The following is a 14379-nucleotide window of genomic DNA, read 5'->3' as shown; positions in this document are numbered from 1 at the left end:
AATAGATTGGCACATACCATTCAGGAAATCATTAGAAAGCCTACAGTGTTTTGTAATTGTGTTTTCTTATGTGTGAATGTGTATGTAAGGGTAGCCTGGTAGGGTCAAAATGACATAGTTTATAAAAAATATGTGAAAACAGCATTAAAGGGGGACTACCCCCTTCCCCTTACTTATAGTAGTGTACTTATGTAGTTAACTATAACAGACCCTGCTTGAAACCCATATGTGTTTGTGCGCTTTTGTGTGTGTGTATATGTGTCAGTATGTATGTGTGTGTGTGTGTCGGGGGGGGGGGGGCAGTCCCTTCATGCGTGCATGTACTATATGTACACACATACATTACATGCTAACTCTGATGTTTTGTGTGTGCATTAACACATCTTTACATGACCCCCGCCCACCGCCCCTCACCCCTCAAACATTACTGATGCGCACGCTGAGCGGGCTACTGTCTCTCACCCTCCCCCTGCCTCCCCCCCCTTCCTCCCCCCTCTCCCGGTAGCTCTGCTCCAGGCGGATCTTCTCCGGGTCCGCGCCCTCCCCGCCTCCCCCGCCTCCCCCGCCCTGGTAACCGTGCTGCGGGGAGCCCGACGAGGACGACTTGAAGACGGGCGTGGTTTTGGTCTTGGCCACCTTGTCGAAGAAGGCAAAGTCGGCCACGTACTTCCCAGAGGGGGAGAGGGAGACCACGGGGGGGAACTCGTAGCCCCACAGGATCTCATCAGGGAGGTAGGAGGTGCGCACCTGGCAGGTGGCTGAGGTGGGCTCCACAGTGGCACTCATGATCACCAGCAGCTCAAAGTCAGCCAGGTCCAGATCTGTCCATCCACCACCTTGGAGGGGAGAGGGAGAGATGACACAGACAGGACAGAGACAGACAGAGAGAAAGAGAGAGAGAGAGAGAGAGAGAGAGAGAGAGAGAGAGAGAGAAAGAGAGAGAGAGAGAGAGAGAGAGAGAGAGAGAGAGAGAGAGAGAGAGAGAGAGAGAGAGAGAGAGAGAGAGAGAGAGAGAGAGATAAAAGTTGCCACTTGACTGGATAATGGCCTTAATAATGCTAGCCTCACATAAATGTACATTTCTCTATTAAGCAGACACGTTTATCCTAATCGACAATTGTGCATGAACGAAAAAGAATAAAGCGATGAAGGAGGGCGCTCGAGGAGGGTGATGAAGGAGGGTGATGAAGGAGGGCGATGAAGGAGGGTGTACCCTTGGCAGCCCAGGCCCTCAGGGGGCTGAGGTCGTCGATGATGTGGTAGAAGGTGAGGGGCAGGATGAGGAAGGGGCTGTCGCTGGACATGTCCACCTGGAAGGGCACGTTCCTCTGGTCCAGACGCACCGTCTCCCCCTCCTTGGTCAGGGACGTCTGGAGCAGCTTCCCGCTCACCTGGGACCAGACAGTCAATATGAGGGAGAATCTCCTCACACGTACGCTGTACAGCAAATATGATTTGTTTTGATGGATGAAAGGATCCTTTATCGGTCGTATTGACAGGTGTGGGGAAAAAGAGATGAAATGAGACACACAGCACATGCCAACCACACAGACACAGTTGGAGATTCATACCTGGCAACCCAACAGGAGGCTCTTGCGCATGTTGGCTACCCGGATCATGAGGCAGGGTCGTCCCTCGTGACTGGACACCACGGCGTGCTGGCTGAACTTGACGGTCTCACCTCTCTTCTTTGGCCGAGCCACCTAAATAGGTCGGGGGGAGGTAGGGGGGGGTTCACTGAGCAGGTCTCTGTCTGAGTGTACTGGAGTGTGGATTGTGGTTGGGATCAATTCCATTTCCATGCATGCTGAGTCAGCTAGGTTGGAAGTCCATTTGGGCCAAGTTCCACATCTTCAGGACTGTGTACTTAACTCTTAACTGAATGACGTTGAATTGTATTTTCTACCTAGGTCAAAAAACATGAGTCGCACTGAGCCAGCACAAAATAAAGACAACACACCTGTAGACAAAGATCCCAACACAATATGATGATGAATCTGTGAGAGACTTCTTCGTTCCGGTGTGATCCATACCCTTACCTTTGCCAAGAAGGTTCCAGTGATGAAGATCTCCATCACCATGGTGATAACTAGCTGGAGGATGAGGAGAATGATGGCGGCGGGACACTCCTCGGTGATGCAGCGGAAGCCGTAGCCAATGGTGGTCTGCGTCTCCAGCGAGAAGAGGAAGGCTCCCGTGAGGGTCTGCATCTGCATCACGCAGGGAGTGTGGTTGGACGGTGGGTCAAACTCTGGGGGGGTGGAGGAGGGTCAGAGGGCTCATGAAAAACTCACCTTGCGTGTTTCAGGGATGTACAAGTTACGCTGGTTAGTTTAGCTTCACACTAAACACTAGAAAACAGATTCGGTTTTGTTTGATCTTCACAGGGAACTTCCGTGCTTCCCTTACAGTACGTCCAACAGAACAGACCTTTCAGTTCACGTGTCCTAGGGTTTAAATTGAGCTGGGGATGTTTGTGTGTCGAGTCCAGCACCTACTCATGGTGTTTCCCTGGCACATCAAACAGCTAAAACAACACTCATGTAGACTGAACATGTTGGTTGTGGTTCCCCCTCCTGTCTTACCGATTAGGTCTCCATGCACCAACGCCACAAGGTACCACAACATCCCAAACAGGAACCAGGTCCCGGCGAAGGTGGCGGTGAAGAGGAAAAACTTGTAGCGCCACTGCATGTCCAGGAAGGTGGTCCAGAGGTCACGTATGTACAGGGCGCTCCGCCCACTGATGTGCTCGATGCGCACGTTGCTTCGCCCATCCTTGGAGAGCACACGCCTCCTCCTCCGCAGGGTCCCGCCCCCGCCCGAGCTCCCGCCGCCCAACAGGGGCTTCAGAATGTCCGTTTGCGTCTGGGAGTGACACACCTTCTGGGGGGAGGAGCTACGGGAGGAAGGGGGTGTGGCGGATGTCATCTATAAGGAATACAAATGTAGTAGATATACTAGATTATGTCATTGATATGGGAAGGTAGTCAAACACATGGAAGATACGGTTTGGATATTTTGTGTGGTTAACTTGACAGTTAGGGGTTTTTTCACACTCATAACCCCTGGTGGGAAAAAAATTAATGGTGTGAACTGGTATATCGTGTCAGGAAACGGGGTGAAAGAGGAAGTCAGACATGGCTTAGCGAAACAAGTCAGTTAGAAAAAGGCTTCCGCTCAACTGGCTGCACCACAAGAGCTGTACAGCACCAAAGCCTGTTGTTTGTTGAAAAGAAAAAGCAGCATTTATTTTAAGTCTTGCAAGTTTGGGTGTCATGCAAAGTCAAGTCACAACCACAGCAAAGATCGGGGTCAAGAACATCATGCATATGAGAGAATGAACTCCTCCACAGTGGAAACAAAGAGCAAACCCACAAACACCCACTCACTTACTTCCAGCGCACGTAGACCACAGATGGAACATGACAGTGAAGAGTAGAAGAAGAGTGGAGATTGAGAGAAGGAGATGAACGATAAAATGGTTAGATGTGCAGAAAGAGGGAGAGACTTCAGGAGCAGGTGCAGAATTAGGATGACAGGATGTACATTATCCAGACACACAATAGATACTCAGGCTCGTCTGTGAGTGTGGAGAAACGAGAAACGGACACGATTCAATTAAGGTAAAGAAAGTGAGAAACACAGAGTTTATCTAGATGAAGTCCAAAAAAGGCTTCAATGCCAGTGCCAGCTTGGGAGACCTTTAGTGGACAAAGAGTGAACTTCTGACTAGAAACAAGAGACGCTGATAAGAGTTGGTCCGGGCTGGGGCCAACATTTCTGGACTAGAACCACATATGTCCTGTCCCTTCCTTTTCAGCCTCTTCAGTATCTTCCTCTTCTCTTTCTATCTCTCTTTCTCTTCTCTCTCTCCCTCTCTTTCTCTGTGTTCCTCTAAATGTGTTGTTGCTGTAAGTGTATTCTCTCAGTCACCACAGTGTCAGGGGGACACTGAGAGCTTTGTCATTCACGTTAACTAAATGAACCCATACACACACACTCACTACACATACACATTCATGCATACATTCCAACCTGCATGCACACACACACCACAAAGTATATGTCCAAAATGCATGCCAACACACCCACACACACAAACACACACATACACACACTGTGACTGCTCAAATAAACACCCTGCATGAAAATAGCTCAGATACAATGCAGATCTTACGCAAGTCATTATTGTTAATTACACAACACATCTCTGATTATGCAATGATGGGCCTCTCCTAATTACAATGACAGTATTGAAAACTTCCTCTTTCAATCATAATTTTGTTCCTCTTGTAATCACTGCATCTCTTTCTTTCTCTCACACACACACACAATCCTTTGCAATCTCTCTTACTGAGGGTATGCTCTGTCTCTGTTGATTGGCAGTCAGCAGAGTAGCATTACTGTAAAAGTATTCTGATAACATTTTATAAACTAACCTTTCCAGCAGGATATATTCCATCTCCATGGTAACAGATGAGCTCTCGTGGTCTATGTAGTGCTGACCCTTTCACAGAATCAAAACTTTGCCTTCGCTAAACTGTTAAAGCGTGTTGCATGTTTTCGTCTGTCTCTGTGTCTTTTTCTCTCTTTCCTTCTCCTTTTCTCTCTCCCTCACTCCTTCCGTCCTGCATACACAAGAATGCTTTGTTTGGGACAGAGATGAAAGGAACAAAAGGCACCATTGACAAAATCAAGTGTGTGCAAGTGTGTGTATGCGCGTGCGTCTGTGTGTGTATGTGAAAGGAGGAGCGAGAGAGCGGAAAAGGGGCAAAGAGAGAAAGAGATCTGTGACAAAGGCCCTCGTTAGTATTCTGGAGAGTAGAGTAATGCCCCACCATCTGAAACACACTATCAGCCCTCCCTCTCTCCCTCTCCCTCTCTTTTCCTCTATCTCTCTTCCTTCAATCCTCTCTCCCTGTCTTTCCTCTCTCTATCTCTCTTTGGCTCTTTCTCTTCTCTCTGGATCTCTTTTCCTCTCTCCATTTCTCTTTCCCGCTCTCTTCAATCCATACCTCTTTCACACTTCATCTCTTACACACACACTCATACACACGAATTTCAATAGTAATTCCGATGTAGTGTTGCACTGCGGTCCTAATCACTTATTAGAATCCCTCCACTTCATGAGAAACACAATAAAGTTCTTTCAAACTGTAAGCAATCTTTACTTTGGTCCTAAAGATCAAGAAGGGTTTACTGTAAATATACAATAAAGTTTTCTCAATTGGAATCAAATATAACTGTAAACACATGTTACAGTAAATCACACTACCCCTAAGCTCCAAAATGCTAGGTATTCTTTAGATTTTTCAGTCTTAAGTAAAAGTTTCAATTTTTCAATTTTTTTTTCAAAGTTTTTATTTTTCTTTAATTTTAACTTATTTTCCAAGGGGAAATCCTTAGGATTCAAAGAGATCCATGTGGATAGCTGTAACTTAGTCGAGCTGTGGGGACGAAACAGGAACGTTCTTGGTATCTATCACAGATGTGACCACCTCTGCTTGATGTGATTGGCTCTTAGAGAGTCGTCAACTGCTAGGTTGGGATAAGCGAAAATAAAGACGTCATGAGTGATGATTCTGTTCTACTTTTTAAGTTATATCTGGAAATTGTTAAGCAGAGAGTACCATAATGGGGGTTTACAGCATAGATATACATTTGATTAGATTAGTAATTAAATAAATTACATTTTTGGGGGGAGTTGGAACATCTTGTTCATGGATTGCTGAAAAGTTATATTTTGTGGGTTGGTTTGTTCCACAAGCAGGACTGCCAAATAATATAAAATTAAAAACTCTATCAGTGTATGAAGTGAGGTACGAGCAACTATATTGGACCACCTGCAAGTCTTGTATTTACATGACATTCATTATGTAATGCTGCTAATAAATGTGAAATAGATCACAAACAACAGTAATTATAATACATTACTTGGTGAATGAATATGATTACAGCTCATTATAGGTTGTTACTGTTACTGTTGTGTTTGAAATTACTTGAGATAATATTCACTCAGTGGGCTGCACAATGTGATTATTAAAAACTGCTTTATAATATTACTATTTTAAATGTATGTTAACCCAAAATAGATTAATTACTTACCTTGCAGTCGGATTAAAAGATTAATTGAAGCATGCAGATTAAGTTAGATGCATAGATCTTGTATTACACGACAAGAACCATCGGCATTTGTGTCTTGCACATGTCGGCATTGTTATCATACGCATGCTCACGCAACCCACTCATTGCATTCCAACTTGGACGCTGCAGTGGTAGTATAAATTCTCTAAGTTATTACACTCGAAACGGATGCACCCTTGATGCAGGTTACGAGTATCATTTCTCGGACTCCTCTCTTGACCCAGTCCCTGACACACTTTATCTGAAATTAGACCTTCAGTTTTGGCTTTATAAGCGGTCATCTCTCTCTCTCTTTCACACACATGCAAACACACCCACAAACACCCAATCTCTCTCACTTCGATTCGGTTTCTTGCGCGTGCGTTCTGCATTAATTGGTCACGCAATTGGCGCTGATTTGATTGTCATATACAAAATGTTAGTGTCTTTCATTAATCTGTTTTAATTGTCTTTTGAAATGGCATTGCTTCGATAGCATAGGCCCTATTGAGTTGGAATGGGGTCTTGAACGATGGAAAAAACATGTACAGTAAAAAGTAGCGCCCCACGTTCAGCCTCAGCCTGGTCCTTCATTTTTAAAACAATAATAATTCAGATGAAAAGTGTGTGATGATGCAGAACGTTGTTACCACTAAAAGAAAATACAGCTACGATTTATCACCAAACAAGATTGGTGAGTTATAACTACCCATGCTTGGATAACATAGGCCTATGGGTTTTACTAGCGAATAGGTTTAGTCTCACTAAGAAATGAAGGCTAACTTATTTAGAAACCTGCCAGTAATCTGAGTAGAATTTATTTTAAGGATGCTTCAGCATGACACCTGGTCTACTAACCACACACACACAAACAAACACACACTTGTTTAGGATACTCTCGCGGGCCTGCATTCACTGCCTTTTGTGAACAGCGTTTCGTGTGGCCTCTTGCGCTTGAACAGAATGTCCTAGAGTGAAACACATAAAGAGAGCGAATTTCGTGAGGCGAATACTGCCTCCATTCTGGCTCATATAACGGTGACGAAGCTTTTCTTTATTGGACAAGGGAAACGGGGATAGAGAGAGGGCCTGGGATGGAGGGTTAATGATTGAAACCAAGTTTCTTATGAGTCGGATGAGTCGAGGTTGGCATCTCTAATGGGCATTGTGTTGATCACCACAGTTTGTTGTAAAGGCTAACGAGTTCAGGTGGTCCTTCTTGGCTATTGATTGTCTTTCCATTTGATGTGGAAAAACCAATATGGGTTACAACATGAATCGCTGTCTATCTGGTTAATTGGGAGATCCAATACCTATCCAATACCTATCAATGTGTACTGTAGACTGTAGAGCAAATATCTCACTAGAGGCTGGGGTCACAGGAGGTTGATTGAAGCGTGTGTGTGTGTGTGTGGGGGGGTGTGTGTGTGTGTGTGTGTGTGTGTGTGTGTGTGTGTGTGTGTGTGTGTGTGTGTGTGTGTGTGTGTGTGTGTGTGTGTGTGTGTGTGAAAGAGAAAAGGTATGTCCGGGTCAGTGTTCTTGGCATGTTAACCTGTGGTAGTGGTAACACATCCGCTGCCTTTGTTTGTCTGTGTTTGGGTGTTCATCGACTACAATTAAGAACTGTGCTCATTTGCATCTTTCCGGTTCCCTTCTGCTGCCTGCCTGTTTGTCCTGCCTGCTTTCCTGTCTGGTTCTCCTGCCTGCCCTCTCCAACCCGCCTGGCCTACCCCGTCCCCCTGCCGTGCTCCCCTGCCCTTTACCCCGCCCTTTCATTGAACACCCCTTTACTTTGAACCATTCAGGCTGGCTTGTGTCGGGCTATTGGTCCACTCATCCCTAATAGAAATAAAGTGGCAGCTAGATCCATAGTAATTCTCATAATTTTGGAATTAGAGATTCAACAAGTTGGTATCTGTTTTCTGAGCACTTCCCTCATACCGTTAGCCAGTAAGTGTATCTCCTTCCCCTAGTCCACCAGGTGTTAAGCTCTCAATCTGTTACTATAACAACCTAAAACAACCCTGCTAATTCAGCTTTGTACAGTTTTGCTGTTGACACCTGATGAGGTTCATCTGTGGCTGATTGAAAATGATTATGTTTGAGATCTTGAGATCAATTTAGACCTGGCTATTCTGCCCTATTTGTTAAGAGAGAGTATACAGTTCTTTGATTGCCTTAATGCAAACTTTAAGTTTCGGATCAAGCTTTACTTCCTCTTTGATGTGGACTGTCCCAAACCAAAACCCCACTGTCTGACATTGATGGAACCTTACAAGTTATCAGGCTGACAAACAGCAACAACATAGATCCCAGTGCTTAGAATGTCAAACCTACTGTTACTGTAAGAATGTAACAACAACCTTGTGGGGGCAAATCATGTATTATGGCTGAACCATTCAAAAGCTTATTAATAATATATTACATTATACAGATTTTTAGGGGTTTAAGTAGGAAGCGTGCAATTGAACTTTTAATAGAATCCTTTTGTAGTGTTGGACATGACAGACTGCAATGTCCCATTTAAACCGGCAGGGGGAGACAAATGCTGATGTTTTGTGGTGTGATAAGGGAAAAGGAGAGGACCAGTGATGTAGCCAAGTCGTACCTTCAGGGCGGGGCTTAACAATCCAACCCCACTTTCCCACAGATCACAGCCATTACCAAAGTTCTCTAAGTAGCAGACCTAATGAAGCATTCCAGTGGATTCGGTCAGTTTTCACACTTCAAAGAGAAACAGAAAGAGGCCTAACAAGTCTTACTGGTTCCACTGGCAAGACTCACATTATTTTATCCAAAGCTGTTAGGGTGAGGAATGAGGAAATACTTTTCTTAAAACATCCTTATTGACATTGGCTATGTTGCCATATTAACATGACTTCATTAAAAGTAACACATTAAAACTAAAACTAATGTAGATACATCAAAGAACATGCCAGCAAATACACTTGGAACAAGATCATTGAGAAATGACACCACTGCAAAAAGCAGACTTTACTATAGAGGAAAGGGTTAGGCCCCTTGATGGAAATGTATCAAATGAGATTAAACAAGATCTGCTCAATTTGGAATACCCCTTTGTGTTCATGTACCATGAAACGATTTGTCACCCCGAACATTGAGTCATAGTGGTGTTGAAGGCCTTCATCACAGATGAGTAAGACAGAAATTCATGTATTCCAATGATATGAGCGAATGTATTGAGACATATCTGGTTTTGTTGAAAAAATTTAGTTTGAGTGTTACCTGTAAAAGAAAAGTTATTTGCAAATATTCAAAACGCTTTCTAAGCTCCAGTTTAAACAACTAATAAAACCCATGTATTTGACTTGTAAAACACCCATACACACGTGTCCCAAATCTGCAATAAACAGCATTGAGAACTTTTATTTATTTGAATTCCACATTTCTCTGACTGCATGTGATATGATTACAGAGTGGTGTCACCTAATGTGTCCTTCAGGACTGATATACTGTCATGAAAGCAGTGCACACATAGTCATATTTATTTACTACAGATACAGAGGCCGACCTGAGGCAAAGCATAAAATGTCTTCACAGAAGTTTGTTTGTTTGAGCCAGCAACGGTTGGTGTGAGGATGAAACACAGCCAAGTGGGTCTGAACCTAGCATTAGTTACATAACATGACCCTACACAACAGTATCTCAGTATCTGAACACAAGCTGCTCTTTTATAAATCTATCCATTAGGTGTTTCAAATCACTCTTAAAACATACTTTTAAAATGTTTGGGTAATCGAATGTTCAGTGAGTGTTTTTGTTGGTTGTTTAAAAGTTGGATATGAGGGGCAGTCTAGTGACCAAAGTGTACTTTCCTTTTTTGCGTGATTGTTAAAACGTACGCTTTTGTTATGACGTATGTTACTCTCTTTGTTATTGGATTTCTGCCGGCAAAGAAACTGGTACATTACATCCGAACAACGCCCGCGTCGATGGCCAATAAGAGCGTGAGTATGTCATAATTCGTCATACCGGGATATGGCGTAGGGAAAATAGTTTTTATAGGCGCTTCGTACCCTTCGTGGATATTACATCACCCTCACGCCGTTACAACATTGCGTTTATAAAATTATACTAAGTTGTACAACTTTGAGTCGTGCTCAAGTAATAGCCTATACTACCTTTTCGTGGTACACGGTTCTAAGTTGGACGTAACTTTTGAGCAATTGTTGAGCACATTTTCATTTGAAGACATGTTTCCCGAGGCTGCCTCAGAGTAAGTGACATCAATGATTTTTTTTATTGGCATATGTTGTCAAAAGTTTTTGGGCAACAATTAACTAGTATGTGTCTTTGTTTAGCCTATATCGAAATAAAGTACAGTTTATCTTCCCCTTTAATGAACTGCCAGGACTCGATGAAACCGATGTGCGCGCGGGGTTGTCGCAACAGTATTTTGTCGTTTTAGTTTATTTTCTTTTATTGTGATGTAAATCAAATTGATTTGCAAAGTCAGACTATAAATGCAATGATAAATTCGTTATATCCATTTCAACTTGAATGGAGTTGGACATCTTCGTCTAGTTATGATACTGTTGTGTTGGCAACTTGGAAGAGAACAAATCTGTGAGTGGGTAAGACAATGGATGTATCATTATATTGTATCAATTTATAAGAGCTAAGTTACTTGGCTTTTTGCTATTTATTGAGCTGTAATTCGTTTTTGTAGGTTATGGTTTAGTGAAACATTACACTGATAGATATTGTAAGAATGTGGTCAAACGGGTGCATGTGTTAGTGTCAGTCTGCTCTGAAGGACTCATGTGATGGTTAGGCGTCTCCTAAATTAGACGCACACACTGTATAGGCTACAGTACACACGCCAGGGGACTAAATGTTATGGTTTGTGTCTGCGAGTGTGTCTGAACAGGCGTGTGTGTCTTTGTCAGTGTGCGTCAAACCACTGAGTTTGGAATGTTTGAGGGTGTGTTATGTTCCTTAATTACAGGAAGATAGCAATGCATCTAAAAAAAAAAAAAACTCAGATCTCATTCTGTCTTTACCTATCTGTCATTCCCGTTCATGCCTCAATATTTCCATCCTAGCAGTGAGCCAACTCTGACAACCGTCACACCTCCCCCTCTCTCACACGCATGGTTAGTGAGTTTGAAAGGGTAATGGAATGACACACTAACCAACCCACCCTTACTCCCACTTCCTCTCTCTCCTCTCAGGTCTGGTTATGAGGAGTGTGCTGCCACAGCTGAATGGCTGCTCGCCCAGTCCAAGGTGCGCCCCCAGGTGGGCATCGTGTGTGGCTCTGGCCTCGGAGGCTTGGCTGACATGCTGAAAGACCGGGTGGAGTTTAACTACTCTGACATTCCAAACTTCCCTAAGAGCACAGGTATGTGTTTGTGATGGCTGCCTGTGTGTAGTGATTGTAACAGGTATGTGTTTGTGATATCTGCCTGTGTGTAGTGATTATAACAGGTATGTGTTTGTGATGGCTGCCTGTGTGTAGTGATTATAACAGGTTTGTGTTTGTGATGGCTGCCTGTGTGTAGTGATTATAACAGGTATGTGTTTGTGATGGCTGCCTGTGTGTAGTGATTATAACAGGTATGTGTTTGTGATGGCTGACTGTGTGTAGTGATAGAGTGTATGTGAAGTGAATATGTGTAAAAGTCTGTTTAAAGCCCTGGTCATACCCATTGTATCATTGCTGAAGTATAACACTTGTAAGCTCAGTCATTTCAAATAAAAAAAGTCCATCACTGTTGCAACTTGATGCACCCAGTACTAAAACCAATGAAGTCTGCTTGATCTGCTTGCAGTCATGCCGTTAGGTGTAACCAGGGCGTTTCAGCTTTTTTGTGGATTTTAACAACCACTAATCCAACTCACGTGTGTGTGTGTTACAGTGCATGGTCATGCTGGTAGACTGGTATTTGGGACCCTAAAAGGGAAGCCATGTGTGTGCATGCAAGGACGCTTTCACCTCTATGAGGGCTATCCCATCCAGAAGGTGTGTAGTGCTGGCATCAGCAGTCATCATGGCCCACCTGTGTCTACTCTCTCTCTCTACCTCTCTCTCTCTCTCTCTCTACCCCTCCCCTCTCTCTCTCTCTCTCTCTCTCTCTCTCTCTCTCTCTCTCTCTCTCTCTCTCTCTCTCTCTACCTCTCTCTCTCTCTCTCTCTGTTTACCTCTCTCTATCTCTCTGTCTCTCTCTCTCTACCTCTCTCTCTCTACCTCACTCTACCTCTCTCTCTCTCTCTCTCTGTCTCTCTCTGTTCTCAATATCTCACTTTTGCGCCTTGCATCAATTTGAATCAAATGACACATTCACACACTCATTAAACCAGAAAAGTGTTTTGCATATTCAATATATACATTGTATTTGATGTACAAGTTCTGCATTCCAGATCACAATGCCCATGCGAATCTTCAAGCTACTGGGGGTGGACACAGTGATCCTGACCAACGCGGCGGGGGGTCTCAACCAGGACTACAAGGTGGGAGACATCATGATTATGAAGGACCACATCAACATGCCTGGCTTTGCGGGGATCAATCCCCTGGCTGGACCCAACGATGACAAGTGAGTGTAACTGTAGGGGTGGGTGGGCTGGCTGGCTGGCTGGCTGGCTGGTTGGCTGGTTGGCTGGCTTGCTTGCTGGCTGGATAGATGAATGGATGGAAATAAAGAATGGTTTAATGAATAGATGGAGGCAAGTAAGGAAAGAAGGGAGAACGGAAGAAAATATGTTTTTATGGATGGATGTATACATATATAAATAGGCAATATAAATTTGTATGCATGTATGGATTGGATAGAGAATTACAAGTATTTCACAAACCAAAGTCAACCAAATGTTGGTAAATAAACCGCCTACCCCTCTCCTCTTTAGGTTCGGTGTCCGTTTCCCCTGCATGTCTGACGCCTATGATCGGAAACTGGTGCAGGTGGCACTGGAAGTGGGGAAGGAGCTTGGCTACAGCCACTTCCTGCGTGAGGGAGTGTACTGTGTTGTGGGCGGTCCCTCTTTCGAGACCATTGCTGAGTGTCGCATGCTGCACAGACTAGGAGCCGATGCTGTGGGTGAGTTTGGGGATCGAGACCACACGCTGTCTGGAGAGCCATTTTCACATTTAGGCTGGGAGAGAGGGCGGTCCTAGACATCCCATAAGTAACCCATAACCTCAAATAAGAGAGAAATATTCTCTTTAATTGGATAACTCTCAAAGGGACCTCTGACGTCATTGGATCACTGCTCAATGCTGTATGTTGGGTTAAACTAACCTGTTTTGCTTCTGTCTGGTTTGTAGGGATGAGCACGGTGCACGAGGTGATCGTGGCACGGCACTGCGGGATGAAGGTCTTCGCTCTGTCTCTGATAACCAATGAGGCGGTGATGGACTACGACAGCCAGGAGAAGGCCAATCACGAGGAGGTCCTGGAGGCGGGCAGGCTGAGGGCGGACGCGCTGCAGAAGCTGGTATCAACATTGGTCAACCGCATCAAGCACAGCGGCAACTACGCATGACTTAGCATCACGACTGGCTTATCCTGTTGTCCTATTGACCCTGTGGCTCACCTGAGTAGTACTTAACTACTACTGCTGTGTGTGTGGGCTCTGTGTGTGTGAGAACGGGCTTGCTTGGGCAAAGGTAGTTCTACAGCTCAGCCTGATCTTGGGAACTGTGTTTTGGTTTTTCTGTACCTTAAGTTTACATTCTTCTAGGTAGCTTTTAACTCATTTTTGCACCTGACATTTATGAAAATATATGGTTCTAGAATGCTGTAATGACTATTGCACGTATATGCAGACTGACAAGACATTGTATAGCAGTAATGTGTTGTGTTAAGTTAAAGAAACCTGAATTGATTGAAAGTTTAAAAAAGGGAATTATAACCCTGTATTGTATAGAAATCCTTGTACAGTAAGTACATTCTGGGACATGATTGACTTGAAGGATTATTGGCAAGGACCAAAATTATAGTTTATTAATTTAATATAACTAAATGTACATGTAACAATATTCTGGTGTGTAACAGTTAAAAATGTAATATTTAAAATATATTTATAACATTTATTTATGTACTTGCATTTGATACAAATGTGTATAAGTCTACACAGAAAGGTTACTTAAAATGTTAGTTTGGGTGGTTTGTACAAGTGCGGCTGTCATTAACTATTAAAAACTTACAATGAAAGCTAATCATGTCAGAATGTTGTGCTTTTGACAATAGAGGTAGAATAGAGGTAGAAGGTTTGTGTTTGCACACACTG

At 43.8% G+C, this 14379-nt stretch overlaps 2 protein-coding genes across 3 annotated transcripts; one reads left to right on the top strand and one right to left on the bottom strand.

Annotated features, from left to right (window-relative positions):
- Positions 1–273: 273 nt before the first annotated feature.
- Positions 274–6299, bottom strand: LOC124472794 (ATP-sensitive inward rectifier potassium channel 10-like). Its single transcript, XM_047027848.1, has 6 exons — positions 6109–6299; positions 2586–2931; positions 2040–2251; positions 1572–1703; positions 1214–1391; positions 274–836 (listed from the first exon to the last, which is right to left on the bottom strand). Exons 2-6 carry the CDS (start codon positions 2929–2931, stop codon positions 418–420), a joined length of 1287 nt encoding a protein of 428 aa, XP_046883804.1. The 5' UTR covers positions 6109–6299; the 3' UTR covers positions 274–417.
- A 3691-nt stretch (positions 6300–9990) lies between these two features.
- Positions 9991–14308, top strand: pnp5b (purine nucleoside phosphorylase 5b). 2 transcript variants are annotated; one of them, XM_047028418.1, is made up of 6 exons: positions 9991–10094; positions 11322–11491; positions 12009–12112; positions 12511–12686; positions 12997–13187; positions 13415–14308. In XM_047028418.1, the coding sequence occupies exons 1-6, from the start codon at positions 10006–10008 to the stop codon at positions 13630–13632; spliced, it is 948 nt and encodes a 315-aa protein (XP_046884374.1). In that variant the 5' UTR covers positions 9991–10005; the 3' UTR covers positions 13633–14308. The 2 variants fall into 2 exon arrangements, with proteins under 2 accessions (XP_046884374.1, XP_046884375.1); XM_047028419.1 differs by lacking the exon at positions 9991–10094 and adding an exon at positions 10109–10363.
- The last annotated feature ends 71 nt before the right edge of the window (positions 14309–14379 follow it).

The sequence above is a fragment of the Hypomesus transpacificus genome, chromosome 10, assembly GCF_021917145.1.
Source record: "Hypomesus transpacificus isolate Combined female chromosome 10, fHypTra1, whole genome shotgun sequence".
Lineage (NCBI taxonomy): Eukaryota > Metazoa > Chordata > Actinopteri > Osmeriformes > Osmeridae > Hypomesus > Hypomesus transpacificus.
The sequence above is the reverse complement of the archived record's forward strand: the minus strand, read 5'-3'. Positions and strand labels throughout refer to the sequence as shown.